This window comes from Pelodiscus sinensis, chromosome 18, assembly GCF_052426305.1.
Source record: "Pelodiscus sinensis isolate ZL-2025 chromosome 18, ASM5242630v1, whole genome shotgun sequence".
NCBI classification, from domain to species: Eukaryota; Metazoa; Chordata; order Testudines; family Trionychidae; genus Pelodiscus; species Pelodiscus sinensis.
In genome coordinates this window covers 7,966,853-7,983,680 of record NC_143069.1, presented here as the reverse complement: position 1 = coordinate 7,983,680, position 16,828 = coordinate 7,966,853, and the positions used below count along the sequence as shown (strand labels likewise).

At 56.0% G+C, this 16,828-nt stretch overlaps 1 protein-coding gene across 1 annotated transcript; it reads left to right on the top strand.

The window, feature by feature from the left end:
• Window positions 1-9,006: 9,006 nt before the first annotated feature.
• On the top strand, window positions 9,007-14,099 carry SDHAF1 (succinate dehydrogenase complex assembly factor 1). Its single transcript, XM_089770310.1, has 2 exons — window positions 9,007-9,345; window positions 13,397-14,099. Exons 1-2 carry the CDS (start codon window positions 9,287-9,289, stop codon window positions 13,701-13,703), a joined length of 366 nt encoding a protein of 121 aa, XP_089626436.1. The 5' UTR covers window positions 9,007-9,286; the 3' UTR covers window positions 13,704-14,099.
• Window positions 14,100-16,828: the final 2,729 nt, after the last annotated feature.

Below are 16,828 nucleotides of genomic sequence, written 5' to 3'. Positions count from 1 at the left end.
GCCCTCACATAAGAGGGAGACAGACGGGGGGGAGGGAGAGGACGGGGATGGGCAGGGCAGGCCGGTGGAAATGGGGAGGGGCAGGAGAAGGGAAGGGGGAGGTGATGGAGGAGAACACGGGATAGGAGTGGGGGCGGGGATGAGGAGCAGGACAGAGGCAGGGCAGTGGTGGTGATGGCTGAGCGATGAGAACAGCTTGCGGGGAACTGGGGGTATGTCTACACTACAATGTTAGTTAGAACTAACGGACGTAAGTTCGAACTAACTTTCATAGGCGCTACACTAGCGCTCCGCTAGTTCGAATTTAAATCGAACTAGCGGAGCGCTTAGTTCAAACTAGGAAAACCTCATTTTACGAGGATTAAGCCTAGTTCGAACTTACTAGTTCGAATTAAGGGGTGTGTAGCCCCTTAATTCGAACTAGTGGGAGGCTAGCCCTCCCCAGCTTGCCCTGGTGGCCACTCTGGCCAACACCAGGGAAACTCTATTGCCCCCCTCCCGGCCCCGGACCCCATTAAGGGGCACGGGCTGGCTACGGTGCCCGTGCCAGGTGCAAGCCTGCCAGCACCCAGCCAGCATACCCTGCACCTGGCACGGCTCGAGCCAGCCACCCGATGTCCCCCAGCCCACCCCCTCTTCCCGGGACCAGGCTGGCTCCCGGGAGCTTGCCCTGGACCGCAAGAGGCGGGCACCTTTCTGGGCTAGTGCGGACATCGTGGACCTCGTCCACGATCTCCGCACTAGGCACAGGAAAGTGGCCGTCTAGGGCAGGAGAGCTGCCAGCCTGGCCACCCAGGAGCAGGTGTGCATGAAAATCAAGGGGGTCCACTGAGACCCCCGACCCTGAGCCCTGAGCTTACAATGGCCATACTGGGTCAGACCAAAGGTCCATCTAGCCCAGTAGCCTGTCTGCCGACAGCGGCCAACACTAGGGACCCTGGAGGGGATGGACCGAAGACAGTGACCAAGCCATTTGTCTCGTGCCATCCCTCTCCAGCCTTCCACAAACTTTGGGCAGGGACACCACTCCTACCCCCTGGCTAAGACTACTCCATGGACCCAACCTCCCTGACTTGATCTCACTTCCCTTTAAACTCTGTTCTAGTTCTAGTCTTCACAGCCTCCTGCAGCAAGGAGTTACACATGTTAACTATTTGCTTTGTGAAGAACAACTTTCTCTTACTAGTTTGAAGCCTGCTACCCAGTCCTTTCCTTTGGTGTCCTCTAGTCCTTCTTTATGGGAACTCATGAAGAACTTTTCTGAATGCACCCTCTCCACCCAACCCCTGCTTTTAGAGACCTCTATCCTGTCCCCACTCCATCTCCTCTTTTCTAAGCTGAACAGTCCCAGTCTCTGTAGCCTCTCTTCATCTGGGACCTGTTCCCAACCCCTGATCATGTTAGTTGCCCTCCCCTCTCCCAGCCTTTCTCTTCCCCTCTCCCACCTCCTTTTCCCAGTCTCCCCAGTTTTGTTCAATAAAGACAGAGTCAATGTTGGAAGAAACGTTATCTTTATTTTGTACATCAGGAACGGGGGCTAGGGAAGGGTAAGTGGAAGGAGGTGAGGGAGGAATGGGGTACGAGCCCCCGATGGGGAGGACTGGGCTGGCTCTGCGGGCTTCTGGGGGTGGAAGCTTTCCTGCAGCCCCCCAATTCCCCCCTCTCCCCAGATGGCAGCCCGCGGCAAGTGCAGCCAGGCTGATGGCCGAGTGGTGTGATGTGCCCAGTGTGGGCACTCCGGGCACTCCAAGCCAGGACTGCTTTGCAAGCGGGACACCCCTGAGAAGTGTCTGTCTGGGGTGGGGGTCGGGTCCCTTTAACCGCAGCCCTCGGTTAGCCTGAGACAGCATCTCCATGCTCTAAGTCCTCCTCTGATGCCCTGCCGGCACTGCTTCCGGCCATCCTTAAGCCCTGTTCAGGATCCACTCAATGTGGACATGCTAGTTCGAATTAGCAAAACGCTAATTCGAACTAGTTTTTAGTTCTAGACACGTTAGTTCGAATTAGCTTAGTTCGAATTAACTCTGTAGTGTAGACGTACCCTTAGCTCTCCCCCAGCTGTACACGCGATACTAGACTGACTCTGGTCTCTCTGTGGCTCCCTGGCTGGGCTCTCACTCCCACTTCTCCCCTCAGGGTGCCTGCCGGCTCCCCTGCTCTCTCTGAACACGTCCCTGGGGCCATTGTTACCATGAGGTGTCTGGTCCCTGGAGTCCCCTGTGACCCACTTTATCTTCTGCAAGGGCGGGCGGGAGGCTGCCAGCCAAGTGTTCAGCCCCGGGCCATTCACCTACCACCTCACCCGTCGCGTCTCCGGCCCAGGGGACGCTGGGAATATCTCCTGCTGGTACCAGCACAGGAGTGACAATAAGGAGCTGCTGAATTCCAACCTGAGCCTCTCCAGGACGCTGCGTGTGACCGGTGAGGCCCTGAGGCCCAGACCTGCCCCACCCAGAGCAGCTGGACCCCACTGCTGGGGCAGGAACCAGGGGCTGTGCTGAGCAGAGGGGGCTCTGGGGCAGCTGGCATGTGTGGGCAGCAGCCTCTGTCACACCCCTCCTGCAGGGCAGGGACTCCCTGCCCCCCATCACTGTGTCTAGGGGAGCTGGCTGGGCCGGCACAGGCCAGAACAGCCCCGGGTTCTGTGAGAGACTTGGGTGGTAGGCTGGGTGTGGGCTGGAATTAGGGGAGGTGTCTGGGGGGCTGGTTGGTATTAGAGGTAGGATCTGGGGGTTGGGATGATGGCTGGGATTAGGGATTAGGTGCTGGGGGCTGGGATTAGGGGAGGAGTCTGGCTGGGATTAGGGGCTTTTGTTATCGCTGAGGTCACTGCCCGGCTGGCAGGGAGCAGGGTGGGGTGGAGTTAAGGGATGGGACCGGGGCCATGTGCCAGTGTCACAGCCCTGGCCCTTCCTCCCTTTACTGTGAACGTTCCCTGCTGCTGCAGGTGCCCAGGAGGGAGACGCTGCCGCCAGCCCAGGTACCTGCACCGAGCGCTAGGGCTGTTCTCGGCCCCCGAGCTCCCTGAGGGTCTGCCCTGGCCGGGGGCAGGAGGAGGCTAATCCCCTCGGCACAGATGCGATCAGAGAGGCTACGCAAGCTGCCCCTCTTCCTCCCAGCACAAGCCTCACAGCTGCTATTGGCCAGGAATCTCAGCCAATGGGAGCTGCAGAGGCGGTGCCTCCGGGCGTGGGCAGTGCACGGTGTAGAGCTGTCTGACCCCCCCCTGCGAGGAGGTGGACGTGCCGGCCGTTTCCAGGAGCCGTGCAAAGCCAGGGTGGCCAGGAGCCTGCCTCAGCCCCACTGCACTGCTGACCAGGAGCCATCTGAAATAAGCGCTGCCTGGGTGGAGCCCAACTCCCACCCCAAACCCCAAACCCCATCCTCCTGTTGGATCCTCCTCCCACAGTTCACTCCCTCCGAGTCTGCACCCAAACTCCCATCGCTGCCCGGAGCCCCCTCTCAGAGCCTGCAACCCGCAGCCTCTCCCGCGCCCCACTCCCCAGCCATCCATTCCTGCACCGTAACCCCAGCCTCAGGCCAGCGAACGTGAGTGAGGGTGGGGGAGCGCAAGCAGCAGAGGGAGGGGGGAGTGGAATGAGTGGGGGCGTGGCCACCGAGAACAGGGGCGGGGTAGGTGCGGGGAAGGGGGCGGGGCAATGGTAGTGGCCTCTAATGCCCACACCCCTCCCTTCGGCATCGCTTATGTCCCACGTCCGCCCTCTCCTGAGCCCACAGCCGGTGCCAAGGCCTCGTGCCCAGGGCGGGGTCGCCCCTGTGAGCTGCCAGCCACACTGGGGAGAGGCGAGAGGGTCTGGGCTGCTGTGTCCGTTGCTGGCTCCTGTCAGGCCTTTGCACCAAGTCCTGGTGCAGCCTGAGCAAACCTGGGTCCTTGGGGGGAGACCAAAGTTGTTGAACAAAAAAAAAAAGGGGGGGGGGGGACTCCGAGGACTTGTTAAGCCCAAAAAAGTTAAAATAAAACAGCATTAAAACAGCATGTCCTCTTTAAGTGCAGGGATAGGAATAGGGGAGCGTTGAGCACTAAGACCGCATTGCTTCCCCTGGGTCTTTTGGCTGGCAGTCATTTTGTGCTGGCAGCCTTGGGGAACCAGGTAAGCATGGGGGCTGGGGTCGGGGGTTTTGGGAGCTGGGAGGGGGGAGGCCGGGTGCTGTAGGGTTGCCAGGTGCCCGGCATTTTCGCCTCCTGGCCGGGGAAAAATGCAGAAATTACCGGACATTTTAGGTGTCTGGTATTCTCTGAAGCAAAATGCAGGACTATGTAGCACTTTAAAGACTAACAAGATGGTTTATTAGATGATGAGCTTTCCTGGGCCAGACCCACTTCCTCAGATCAAATAGTGGAAGAAAGTAGTCACAACCATATATACCAAAGGATACAATTAAAAAAAAATGAACAAATATGAAAAGGACAAATCACATTGCAGAACATTTTTGATCTGAGGAAGTGGGTCTGGCCCACGAAAGCTCATCATCTAATAAACCATCTTGTTAGTCTTTAAAGTGCTACATTGTCCTGCATTTTTATTGCAGAACAGGAGGAGGATGCAGGGGGGCGGGGAGGAAGAAAGGTAAGTGTCTGTGAATTGATGATATTAGAGGTAGGGAGAGTGAGTTAATGGTATTAGAGGTGCTAATTGGGGAAACTATCTTGGTAATGGGTGAGATAGTTCAAATGTTTGTTAAGTCCTTGTTGGAAAGTGTCGAATTTTAACATGAATGACAGTTCAGAGGATTCCCTTTCAAGTGCAGATGTAAAAGGTCTTTGTAGCAGAATGCAGGTGGTTAAGTCATTGAGAGAGTGTCCTTTCTGGTTAAAATGGCAAGAAACTGTTTTCTCTTTGTGATCTTGTCTGATATCTGTTTTGTGGGCATTAATCCTTTGGCGAAGTGTCTGAGATGTTTGTCCAATGTACATAGCAGACGGACACTTTCGGCACATGATAGCATAGATTATATTTCTGGATGCGCAGGAATATGTGTTCTTGATCTTATAACTCACTTGGTTAGGTCCAATAATGGTATCAGCAGAATGAATATGTGGACAAAGCTGGCAACGGGGTTTGTTGCAAGGGAAGGTACCAGGGTTGGTATTAGTGTGGTATGTCCTGTGGTGGTTGGTAAGAATCATCTTGAGGTTAGGTGGGTGTCTATAGGAGACTATGGGTCTGTCTCCCAGAGCCCCTTTGAGTATGGTATCCTGTTCCAATATAGGCTGTAGTTTATTGATAATGTGTTGGACAGGTTTAAGTTGGGGGTCGTAGGTGATGACAAGTGGTGTTCTATTGTTGGTTTTCTTGGGTCTGTCTTGAAGTAGATGGTTTCTAGGTATTCGTCTGGCTCTTTCAATTTGCTTTTTTATTTCTCTGGGTGGGTAGTTGAGGTTTATAAATGCTTGGTAGAGATCCTGAAGCTTCTGGTCTCTGTCAGTGGGATTAGAGCAGATGCGGTTGTATCGAAGGGCTTGGCTATAGACGATGGATCGTGTAGTGTGTTCTGGATGGGAGCTGGAAGCATGTAGGTAACTGTATGAGTCGGTGGGTTTTCTGTAGAGAGTGGTGTCTAATTTTCCATTGTTGATTTGTACGGTGGTGTCCAGGAAGTGGATCTCTCGTGTAGAATGGTCCAGGCTGAGGTTGATGGTGGGGTATAGGTTGTTGAAATCTCTGTGGAATATCTCCAGTGTTTCTTGGCCATGCGTCCAGATCATAAAGATGTCATCGATGTACCATAGGTAGAGGAGGGGTGAAAGGGGACGGGAGTTGAGGAAACGTTGTTCTAGGTCAGCAATAAAGATGTTAGCATACTGTGGGGCCATGCGTGTACCCATGGCTGTGCCGCTGATCTGGAGGTATAAGTTGTTCTCAAACTGGAAATAATTGTGGGTGAGAACAAAGTTACATAGGTCTGCTATCAGGTTGGCAGTAGTGTCCTCTGGGATAGTGTTTCTAATTGCTTGTAATCCGTCTTCATGTGGGATGTTGGTATATAGAGCTTCTACATCCATGGTGGCAAGGATGGTATTATTGGGGAGGTTATCGATGTTTTGTAGTTTCCTTAGGAAGTCAGTAGTGTCTCGGAGATAGCTGGGGGTATTGGTTACGAAGGGTTTGAGAAGAGTGTCTACATAGCTGGATAGACCAGTAGTGAGCGTGCCAATACCAGAGATGATGGGACGTCCAGGGTGCCCAGGTTTATGGATCTTGGGAAGTAGATAGAACAATCCCCCCGCATCCCCCTTCTGTTCTGAAATGTGATTTGTCCTTTTCATATGTGTTCATTTTTTTAAATTGTATCCTTTGGTATATATGGCTGTGACTATTTTCTTCCACTATTTGATCTGAGGAAGTGGGTCTGGCCCACGAAAGCTCATCATCTAATAAACCATCTTGTTAGTCTTTAAAGTGCTACATAGTCCTGTATTTTGTTTCAGCTACACCAGACTAACACGGCTACATTTCTATCACTATACTTCATAGGATAGTGACCCACATCAGGTGTGTGGGTTACAGCTGCAGGCCTGCTCCCAGCATGCGGATCTGCTCTCTGGGCGGCGTCTATAACTCTGTGGCTGCAGCCCTGCTCCCAGGACTGGATCTGCTCTCTGCCCATAGGCGTGCGCAGCACATTTCATTAGGGTGTGCACCCAAAGAATGTTTTTAAATGTACTCTTTGACCCCCATTAGCCACGCCCCCTGACCCCCATTAGCCACGCCCCTGACCCCCATTAGCCACACCCCCTATCCCCCATTACCAAGCCTCTGGAGGTAACACTTTCAGGGCAATATGGACACATGACCAGAAATAAAAGGTGTCATGTGACCCTCCCCAAGGACTTTTCCCACCATCCTCTTACCAATAGGGATTAGTTTGGCCCTCACCAACCCCCCCCCGTGCAACGATCCTGCAATTGCATTAACCCAACGTGTGAGACATTAACTCGGGGGGTGGGGAGGCTGGGGGAAGTGTTCCCTCTAAGAGTTTCCTCCCATGAGCACAATACATTTTGTGTTGTGCACCAGTACTGAGTGTGGCTTGTTTGGATGTGTCAGTGTGACACCCAAGTTATTCATAAATATCTTATGAACCACTTACCTTTCCCCTCTGCTGCCCTGTCTCCTTCCCTTCCTCCATCAGCTCCCCTGGTGCCTGCTGCCCCCCAATCCCTCACCCACCTCTGCTGCCCTGACTCCTGCCCTTCTCACTGCCCTCGGCCTTCCCCAGACCTGCCCCCTCCAGCAGCCTTTCTCTCCCCCCCTGTGCCCACTCCTCCAGTAGCCCCACTCTGACCATGTGAGCTACCCCTCCTCATCCCCTTTCCTAACACCTCCCTCTACACACCTGTCCTGCCTCTCTCCTCTGGTGCTGGTCCCTCCCCTGCAGGTGTCTGCCCTTCTGCTTCACCCCCGGACTCCCCTGGCACCTGCACCTTCCCTTACCCTTGCACCCTCTTGGTGCCTCCCCCTTCCCTCACTGCCCCTACCCACTTTGCCCACTCCCTCACCACCCTCTGCCCCCGTTCCCCTCATGCCCCTGTGCCTTTACACGTGCCTTGCTCCATCTCCGCCTTCCTCATGCCCACCCCTTCTTTCAAGCTTTCTCCCAGCACCTCTAGCCCCCACAGCCCTTCCCCTCTCTGGAAAGGTTGAAACCATAGACAAAAGGTCCTAGAAAGTCTCCAGGAATGCTAGAGATGCAGGAAGCGAGTTGACAGGAGGCCAGGAAAGAAAATGGAAACAGAATTTGGGGGTCTGAATTCGCTGCAGAAATCCTGCCTTTGCTGGGCCAGCCCCGAGGCACGGGGTTGCCCCTCGATTGTAAGCAAGCTGCTCCCTTCTCCCCGATGCTCCCCGTTCCCTGAGTATCAGTCCTGCCCCCTCAGCCTGCACAAATCTTCATCCTTTAGGACCAAATAGGAAGGGGAGGGGGCGAGGGGTTATTTTCTTTATTCCCACCCCCGCAGCGGAAGGAGCTGTTCTCTGTGTCTGTGTTTACAAACCAAGGAACGTGTTTCTCCCTGTTTTGGGTTTTTTTTTTCTGTTTCTTGACAAGATTGATTGAAATGTTGGGCTGGCTAGAGGAGTCCCCAAGTCTAGCGCCCTCTCCTGAAGCAGGATGAAGTCAACCAAGACGAACGGGTTTGTCTAACTCTGTCTAATTCTTTCTTCCCACCCATGCTTCCCCAGAAGGGATCAGAGAGGCTGGACACAGAGGATCTCCCTCCCCTTTTCTTCACCATCAGTAACATCCTTTGGCTGTGAGTTCCACAGGTTGATTATACACTTCAAACATACGGCCGTTTTAACTAGAGCTGGAAGGAAGTTTTCAGAGGGGATGTTTTTCCATTGGAAAATGCTGATTTTAGCGACCTTTTGTTTGGAAGGAGAAAACTCCACCATTTCAGAACATTAAAATGTAGTTTTCCATTCCTGAAATGACTCTTTGTTTGGTCTCTTTAAAGTTTATCTTCCGTAATCCACCGTAATACATTTAAAAATAGTTAAAATCTAAACAAAACGTGAATTTATTTACAGAACTGTGTGTGATCAGGAAAAAAAGTCAAAATCCTGGAATTGCTAGTCCCACTTCAACCCTACTTTTAGCTACCTTGGTGCCAGGGATGTAAAATCTCATTTAATTAGCTAACCAGTTAAACAATACGTTGAACCAGTTAACCGATTAAATGGGACGCGTAGGGCGAGTGGTCCCCCTGCGTGTTAAAGATGGGCTTGGAGCAGCCCCCACACCTACCCCCGTGGCACACTGCTGTGACTGCTGAGCAACCCTACCCGTGGCGTGCCAGAGTGCCCTCTGCCTATGGCTGGTGGAGGGCTGCTCCAGCCCCCACTGGTTAACCATAACCGGCTTACTGGTTAACCGTTCACTTCCGAACTTGGTGTCCCCACTGCTAACATTAGGAGAAGCCGTTGGCTGCCTGCCTCGCCCTGCCCCATTCCTTCTTTGACATTCCCCTGCTCCCATGGGGGTCACGCTGCCCCCCTTTGAGAGCTGATGCTGAAAAGTGCTGGGAAAGCTCGGGGCGATTATCTGCCTGACCCCGGTGAATAGGAGCTGGCAAAGGCCCTGAAGTGTGACAGACCCTGGAGCTGTGACCGGCCCTTTCACCCAGCAGGATGTGCCGAATGCCCCAGAGGACCAAGGGATGGTGGGCGTGGCACTTCAAGCACACCTTGATTTTCTTCTGTCAGGGCTGGGGCATGGGACCGTCCAGGCTGGGTTCCTGTGATTTCCCGCGCGTGCTGGGCGGATGGTTTCCTGTCCAGTGCAGATCGCTGCTGGTGCAGGACCTCTGCATGGAAACGCTGGGTAAGTCCTGGTGGGTTTTTAATGGGCACTGCCATGTGGTTTGGTAACTCAGGGTTCTTGGGTGGGGCACAGGGCAGAGCCCCTCGGTTCAGAGCTGCTAAGAGCAGAGTTATTTGCACTTACGTCCCAGCCAGACTCCCTCGTATCCCCTAAGGCAGGGCTGGGGATCCCTTTTTGGGTCGGGGGCCACAGAGCCACAGGGAAATCGGGCACAGTGTAGGAGATAGGGGGCAGGAGTGGAGCTTAGTGGCAAAGGGGGTGCAGGGTTGGGGAGCCCACGGGGGCCAAGGGAAATAGAGGGCACCATGTCCACAGGGACAGGGGTGCCATTTCCCTAGAGCCTCCGGGGGGGGAGAGGCCAAGCAGGGAAGGGCAGGGAGCGTGGCTATAGTCTAGGAGCCAGGGCCCACCAAAGATGAATCTGCCCCCGGCCCTGGTACATCTCTGCAGCGCTGCCGGCCAGTTCCCCCACCTCTTGGTCCCCACCCCGAACAGCCCCTCTCCCTGGCGGTTGGTTCCCCCCCAGCCAGCCCCGCTCCTCCAGCCCCCTCCCAGCCAGCCCCGCTTCCCGGCGGCCGGTTCCCCCCCCCCATCTCCTCCAGCCAGCCCCACTCTCCCCAACCCCCCCATCTGAGATTAATTGTGTCCGGTATTTTTTTTAAACCATCTGGTAACCCTGGCAGGTGGGGGTGAAAAGTGCATGGAAATGACTGCCGCTGGTGCGGGACCTTTGCATATAAACGCTGGGTAAGTCCTGGTGGGTTTTTAATGGGCAGTGTCATGTGGTTTGGTAACTCAGGGTATATCTACACTACAATGTTAGTTGGAACTAACATTCATAGCCGCTACACTAGCGCTCCGCTAGTTCGAATTTGAATTTTACGAGGATTAAGCCTAGTTCGAACTAGCTAGTTCGAATTAAGGGCTGTGTAGTCCTCCCCAGGTTTCTCTGGTGGCCACTCTGGCCAACACCAGGGAAACTCTATGCCCCCCTCCCGGCCCCGGACCCCTTAAAGGGTCACGGGCTGGCTACGGTGCCCGTGCCAGGTGCAAGCCTGCCAGCACCCAGCCAGCAGACCCTGCACCTGGCACGGCACAGAGCCACCCACCCGATGTCCCCCAGCCCACCCTCTCTTCCCGGGACCAGGCTGGCGGCTCCCGGGAGCTTGCCCTGGACCGCAAGAGGCGGGCACCTTCCTGGTCCACGATCTCTGCACTAGGCACAGGAAAGTGGCCGTCTAGGGCAGGAGAGCTGCCAGCCTGGCCACCCAGGAGCAGGTGTGCATGAAAATCAAGGGGGTCCACTGAGACCCCCGACCCTGAGCCCTGAGCTTACAATGGCCGTCCTGGGTCAGACCAAAGGTCCATCTAGCCCAGTAGCCTGTCTGCCGACAGCGGCCAACCCTAGGGACCCTGGAGGAGATGGACCGAAGACAGTGACTCTTGGGCCATTTGTCTCGTGCCATCCCTCTCCAGCCTTCCACAAACTTTGGGCAGGGACACCACTCCTACCCCCTGGCTAAGACTACTCTATGGACCCAATCTCCATGGCTTGATCTCACTTCTCTTTAAACTCTGTTCTAGTTGTAGCCTTCACAGCCTCCTGCAGCAAGGAGTTCCACAGGTTAACTCTTTGCTCGCGCGCGCGCTCTCTCTCTCTCTCTCTCTCTCTCTCTCTCTCTCTCTTTTTGGGGCGGGGGGGAGAACAACTTTCTCTTACTAGTTTGAAGCCTGCTACCCATTCCTTTCCTTTGGTCTCCTCTAGTCCTTCTTTATGGCAACTCATGAAGAACTTTTCTCAATGCACCCTCTCCAACCCCTGCTTTTAGAGACCTCTAGCCTGTCCCCGCTCCATCTCCTCTTTTCTAAGCTGAACAGTCCCAGTCTCTGTAGCCTCTCTTCATCTGGGACCTGTTCCCAACCCCTGATCATGTTAGTTGCCCTCCCCTCTCCCAGACTTTCTCTTCCCCTCTCCCACCTCCTTTTCCCAGTCTCCCCCAGTTTTGTTCAATAAAGACAGAGTCAATTTTGGAAGAAACATTATCTTTATTTTGTACATCAATAAGAAGGGGGGCTAGGGAAGGGTAAGTGGAAGGAGGTGAGGGAGGAATGGGGTACGAGCCCCCGATGGGGAGGACTGGGCTGGCTCTGCGGGCTTCTGGGGGTGGAAGCTCTCCTGCAGCCCCCCGATTGCCCCCTCTCCCCAGATGCCAGCCTGCGGCAAGTGCAGCTGGGCTGATGGCCGAGTGGTGTGATGTGCCCAGTGTGGATACTCCGGGCAATCCAAGCCAGGACTGGTTTTCAAGCGGGGCACCCCTGAGAACTGTCTGTCCGGGGTGGGGGCCGGGACACTTTAAGCGCAGCCCTCGGCTAGCCTGAGACAGCATCTCCACGCTCTAAGTCCTCCTCTGATGCCCTGCCGGCACTGCTTCCGGCCATCCTTAAGCTGTGTTCAGAGTCCACTCAATGTGGACTTGCTAGTTCGAATTAGCAAAATGCTAATTCGAACTAGTTTTTAGTTCTAGATGCGTTAGTTCGAATTAGCTAAGTTCAAATTAACTAATTCGAACTAAGTTAGTTCGAACTAGCGCTGTAGTGTAGACGTACCCTCAGGGTGCCCCTGTATAAAACTATGGGACACCAACATCTTGAATACTGTGTACAGCTGTGGTCTCCTCACCTCAAAAAAGATATTTTGGCCTTGGAAAGGGTTCAGAAAAGGGCAACTAACATGATTAGGGGTTTGGAACGGGTCCCATATGAAGAGAGGTTAAAGCGATGGGACTTTTCAGTTTAGAAAAGAGGAGACTGAGGGGGGATATGATAGAGGTCTATAAAATCATGAGTGGTGTGGAGAGGGTGAATCAAGAAAAGTGATTTTTTAGTTCCCATAATAGAAGAACTAGAGGACACCAAATGAAGTTAATGGGTAGCAGGTTTAAAACTAATAAAAGAAAGTTCTTCTTCACACAGGGTGTAGTCAACCTGCGGAACTCCTTGCCAGAGGAGACTGTGAAGGCTAGAACTATAACAGGGTTTAAAGAGAAGCTAGATAATTTCACGGAGGTTAGGTCCATAAAAGGCTATTAGCCAGGAGATAGAAATAGTGTCCCTGGCTTCTGTTTGTGGAAGGCTGGAGAAGGATGGCAGGAGACAAATCGCTTGATCATTGTCTTTGGTCAACCCTCTTTGGGGCACCTGGTGCTGGCCACTGTCAGCAGACAGGCTAGCCAGTACTGCCGTTCTTATGTTAGGGTTCTTGGTTGGGGCACAGGGCAGAGCCCATCGGTTCAGAGCTGCTAAGAGCAGAGTTATTTGCACTTACGTCCCAGCCAGACTCCCTCGTATCCCCTAACGCAGGGCTGGGGGGATCCTTTTTTGGGTCGGGGGCCACAGAGAAATCCGTCGGGCCTTGTAGGAGTTGGGCGGCAGGAGTGGAGCTTAGTGCCTACGGGGCCAAGGGAAACAGAGAGGGCACCATGTCCACAGGGCCGGGGTGCCATTTTCCCTAGGGCCTCCGGGGGGGGGCGGAGGGGGGGGAGTGTGTCTATGGTCTAGGAGCCAGGGCCCACCAAAGATGAATCCGACCCAGGCTCTGGTACATCTCTGCAGCGCTGCCGGCCGGTTCCCCCACCTCTTGGTCTCCACCCCAACTAGCCCTGCTTCCCGGCGGCTGGTTGCCCCCCGGCCAGCCCCGCTCCCTCCAGCCCCCTCCCAGCCAGCCCCGCTTCCCGGCGGCTGGTTGCCCCCCGGCCAGCCCCGCTCCCTCCAGCCCCCTCCCAGCCAGCCCCGCTTCCCGGCGGCTGGTTGCCCCCGGCCAGCCCCGCTCCCTCCAGCCCCCTCCCAGCCAGCCCTGCTTCCCGGCGGCCGGTTCCCCCCCAACCCATCTCTTCCAGCCAGTCCCGCCCCCCCCGGCCCCTGCTGTTCGGTATTTTTTTTAAACCATCTGGTAACCCTAGCAGGTGGGGGTGAAAAGTGCATGGAAATGCCTGCACATGCGCGTCTGGGAATGAGATGCTGCTCTAACATCTCCGCCTCTGTTCACTTCCAGCCCCTGCCTCGTGGCGCTGGCCCCCCGTGGCCTAGGAGGGCTCCCCAGGCGCACCATGGCCCGGCATAGCAAGCTGCAGAAGCACGTCCTGAGCCTATACAGGCAGTTCCTGCGCGCCGGCCGGGAGAAGCCGGGATTCCTGCCTCGCATCCAGGCCGAGTTCCGGAAGAACGCCAGCATCCCCCGGGCCGACGTGATGCACATCGAGTATCTGCTCCGCCGTGGCCAGAGGCAGCTGGCGCAGCTCCGAGACGCGAACACCAAACAGATGGGCACCTTTGTCCAAGCCAAACCCGAGGAGCAGTGACCCCTGCTGGTTGGCGCAAGCGTCTGTCTTGTACTGGGACGGTTGGGGGTGAATTCACAGATCAGCCTTCCTGGTTCTCACATCCTTGTGCACCCCTCGTGTCCGACCACAGGGAAGGAAACGTCCCGTCGGTGCCTGGCTTGGCATTCGCTGGGCTAAACGAAGCCGGGTTTAGGTGTCTTTATAGGCAGCCACTATAGGGTGAATTTAAGAAGCTGGTCTCGCTCATCCAGGCTTTTGAACAGTTCAGGTGTGGATGGGTGATCTGGAGGAGATGCTCTTGTTTCCAGGACCTGGTACACAATTCATTCTACCCCTGCTGGCTCCTCTCTTCCATCCTTAGCCAAAGACGAACAAGCCAGTTAGCCCAGGGAAATAAAAGAAAGGGAGAGCGGTGGCGGAAAACCCCGTGTCTGTCGTTTTCTCCAATGATCCCTCAGTTGTCCGAAGGACGGGTAGGGGGCCCGGGCCCTCCCTCTCCACCGGGCCCCGACCCCGGGCCCTATCAGTGGTGGGCGGTTCCTACCACTGGCTCAGCGGGGAGTTCTCCCCGAAACGTGCCAAGCCCGCCAGGGCTTTTCCTGCCCCAGGTTGCTTCCTACCCCAGCCCTTTGGCCGACGGAGATCCCGCCTGGCGCTGGGCTGGCGGTGGCACTGACGTTGGCAGGCCCGAGGTCTGGGGCCGCAGCGACAGGGGATCAACAGCGGGCGCTGCGGTCGAGCTCGGCCCGGGGACTGTAGCGGCAGAGGCAGTTGGCCCCTCCGCCCCGAGGCCAGCCACAACTGAGCTGTCTCCCTGGCTTTTGTACCTGGCCCGCAGTTGGAGCATGCCCAGCACTGCTGTGGGGGCGGGGCCTGCTCAGCCCAGCAGTCCAGTTTGCTCCTCCCCTGGCCAGTGCGGGGCTGGACCAAGGCATGTGCGGATGTGCACCACCAGTAACACAGGCTGCCTCCTCTGGGGGCTCTGCTGATCAGCTGAGTGGCACCTGAATTTCACCCGAGCACATGCACACAGCTTGCAGAGCACACTGGCCCCTGACTGGCCACTGGCCGAGTGTGTGTTTGTGTATATTGGTGTGTCCCTGTATGTATGTGTACACTGTGTTTGTATTTTTGTGTGTCCTTGCATGTGTGTGTGCGTGCCTGTGTGCGCACTGTGTGTGTGCGCATGTCTGTGTGTGCACTGTGTGTGTGTGCACTGTGTGCACTGTGTGTGTGTGCATGTCTGTGTGTGCACTGTGTGTGTGTGCGTGCCTGTGTGCGCACTGTGTGTGTGTGTGTGCGTGTCTGTGTGCGCACTGTGTGTGTGCGCACTGTGTGTGTGCGCATGTCTGTGTGTGCACTGTGTGTGTGTGCGTGTCTGTGTGTGCACTGTGTGTGTGTGCATGTCCTTGTGTGTGCACGTGACCATGTGAGTGAACATCTCTGAATCTTTCCGTGTCTCTGCAGGGGTGTTTATGTTTGTGTCCCTGCGTGTGTGCTCCACCTGTGGGAGTAGTTAGAGAGGGGGGGTGTTTGGAGACAGGGTGGGGGGCAGGTGGTGGAACCTCCATCCCTAGAGGTTTTTAAGTCTCTGCTTGACAAAGCCCTGGCTGGGTTCATTTAGTTGGGGTTGGTCCTGCGTTGGGCAGGGGCCTGGACTCGATGACTCCTGAGGTCTCTTCCAGCCCTAGGGTTCTAGGATTCTGTGATAGGAGGTGTAATGGGGATGGGTAGATAGATGAGGTGTATGAGGACAGACAGACAGACAAGCAGAGGGTGCACAGGGACAGACAGATCACTAGATAGATATCGGCAGTGTGTGGGCGCCCAGTCCAGGGGATCAGCGAGACGAGGTGGCTGGGTCGTGACTCTCACTGGACAGCACCGGCGGGCGGGCGAGGCAGACGAGGTTTCGCGCTGACACAGAGCTCTCCGGCAGGCTGGGAAATGGACTCCCAGCCCCACAGGTAAACCCAGGGTGATGCAGACGGGTTACCCCAGCGTTAGCCCAGATTGCCAGGAACCAGCCGAGGGGACGTGGCCTGTTAACAGTCACAGGGCCAAAGCCATGACGCCAGCATCGCCAGATGCCAGAACTCCTGCGGCCTTCCTACGCCCCTGGGTTTATGGCTTATTCCTGCAACCGGCAGCCTAGGGGCCCTGCCTTTGTCCTGCCGGCCTTCTGGGCCACTTCTTCCACAGAGCCCTTGCAAGCTGGGTTAGCTCCGGCCACACAGCCTGCTGCCCCTGCGGTTAGCCGTGCAGCTGGGCCCTTTCCCAGCCTGGCTCTCTCCCTGCACAAGCTGGTCCAATACGAGATCCCCGGCCCTGTCCCTGAGAGGTGCAATGGCTGGGCTGGCTCCGCGGCGCGGGTAGGGCTGTCAGTGTCTGACACTGAACCGGACAGTCCGGTAGCTGGACTTTGTGTCTGGGAAACAAATAGAGAAAATACTGGCTGCATAAACTGAGAGGGGAGGAAGAGATGTTTTCTGGGTTCCCACTGTGTGTGTGTGGGGGGGGAGGCAGGGCTGAGGTTTCCATGCCCATAAGCAGGACAACAGAGATTTCTCCCTGCCTGCTCCTCTTGGGATTGTCGGGGGAGATTTCTCTGGGGGCCGAGGTACCAGGAATTCCCCAGCTCCCCTGAGTGCGGCAGCTCCCCACAACCGTGGCCCCCGACCCCACTTACCGTCCACGTTCTCCTGGGCGCTGGGTGCTGCAGGGAGCGTCTGACCCCCCGGCTCAGCTCCGGCTCAGGGCGGGAGGACTCCAGCCAGGTGCGGCTCCCCCCCGGCCTGCGGCTGGACAGGACACAGCAGGGAGCGGTGACCCCGTCTCCCATCGCAGCCTGGCCCTGGGAGCTGGGCCCGATGTCGGAGGGGCCAGGGGTAGCCCTCACCAGCCATGGAGAGAAGCCGGGGGGAGGGAAAATTGACCATGAGCCCCGAACACCCTGTTCCACCCGGGTCTGGCAGAGGGAGGGTCCGTCCGTGGGGCACAGACTGACAGTTAGTCAGGGATGTGGGTTAGGAGGTGGAAAGGGGGCTCTACGTGTGGGGCACAGACTGGAAGTCACGGACCTGGGACAGGTGCTGGAACGATGGGCTCTCTAGGGCACAGACTGGCAGTCAGGGATGTGGGGC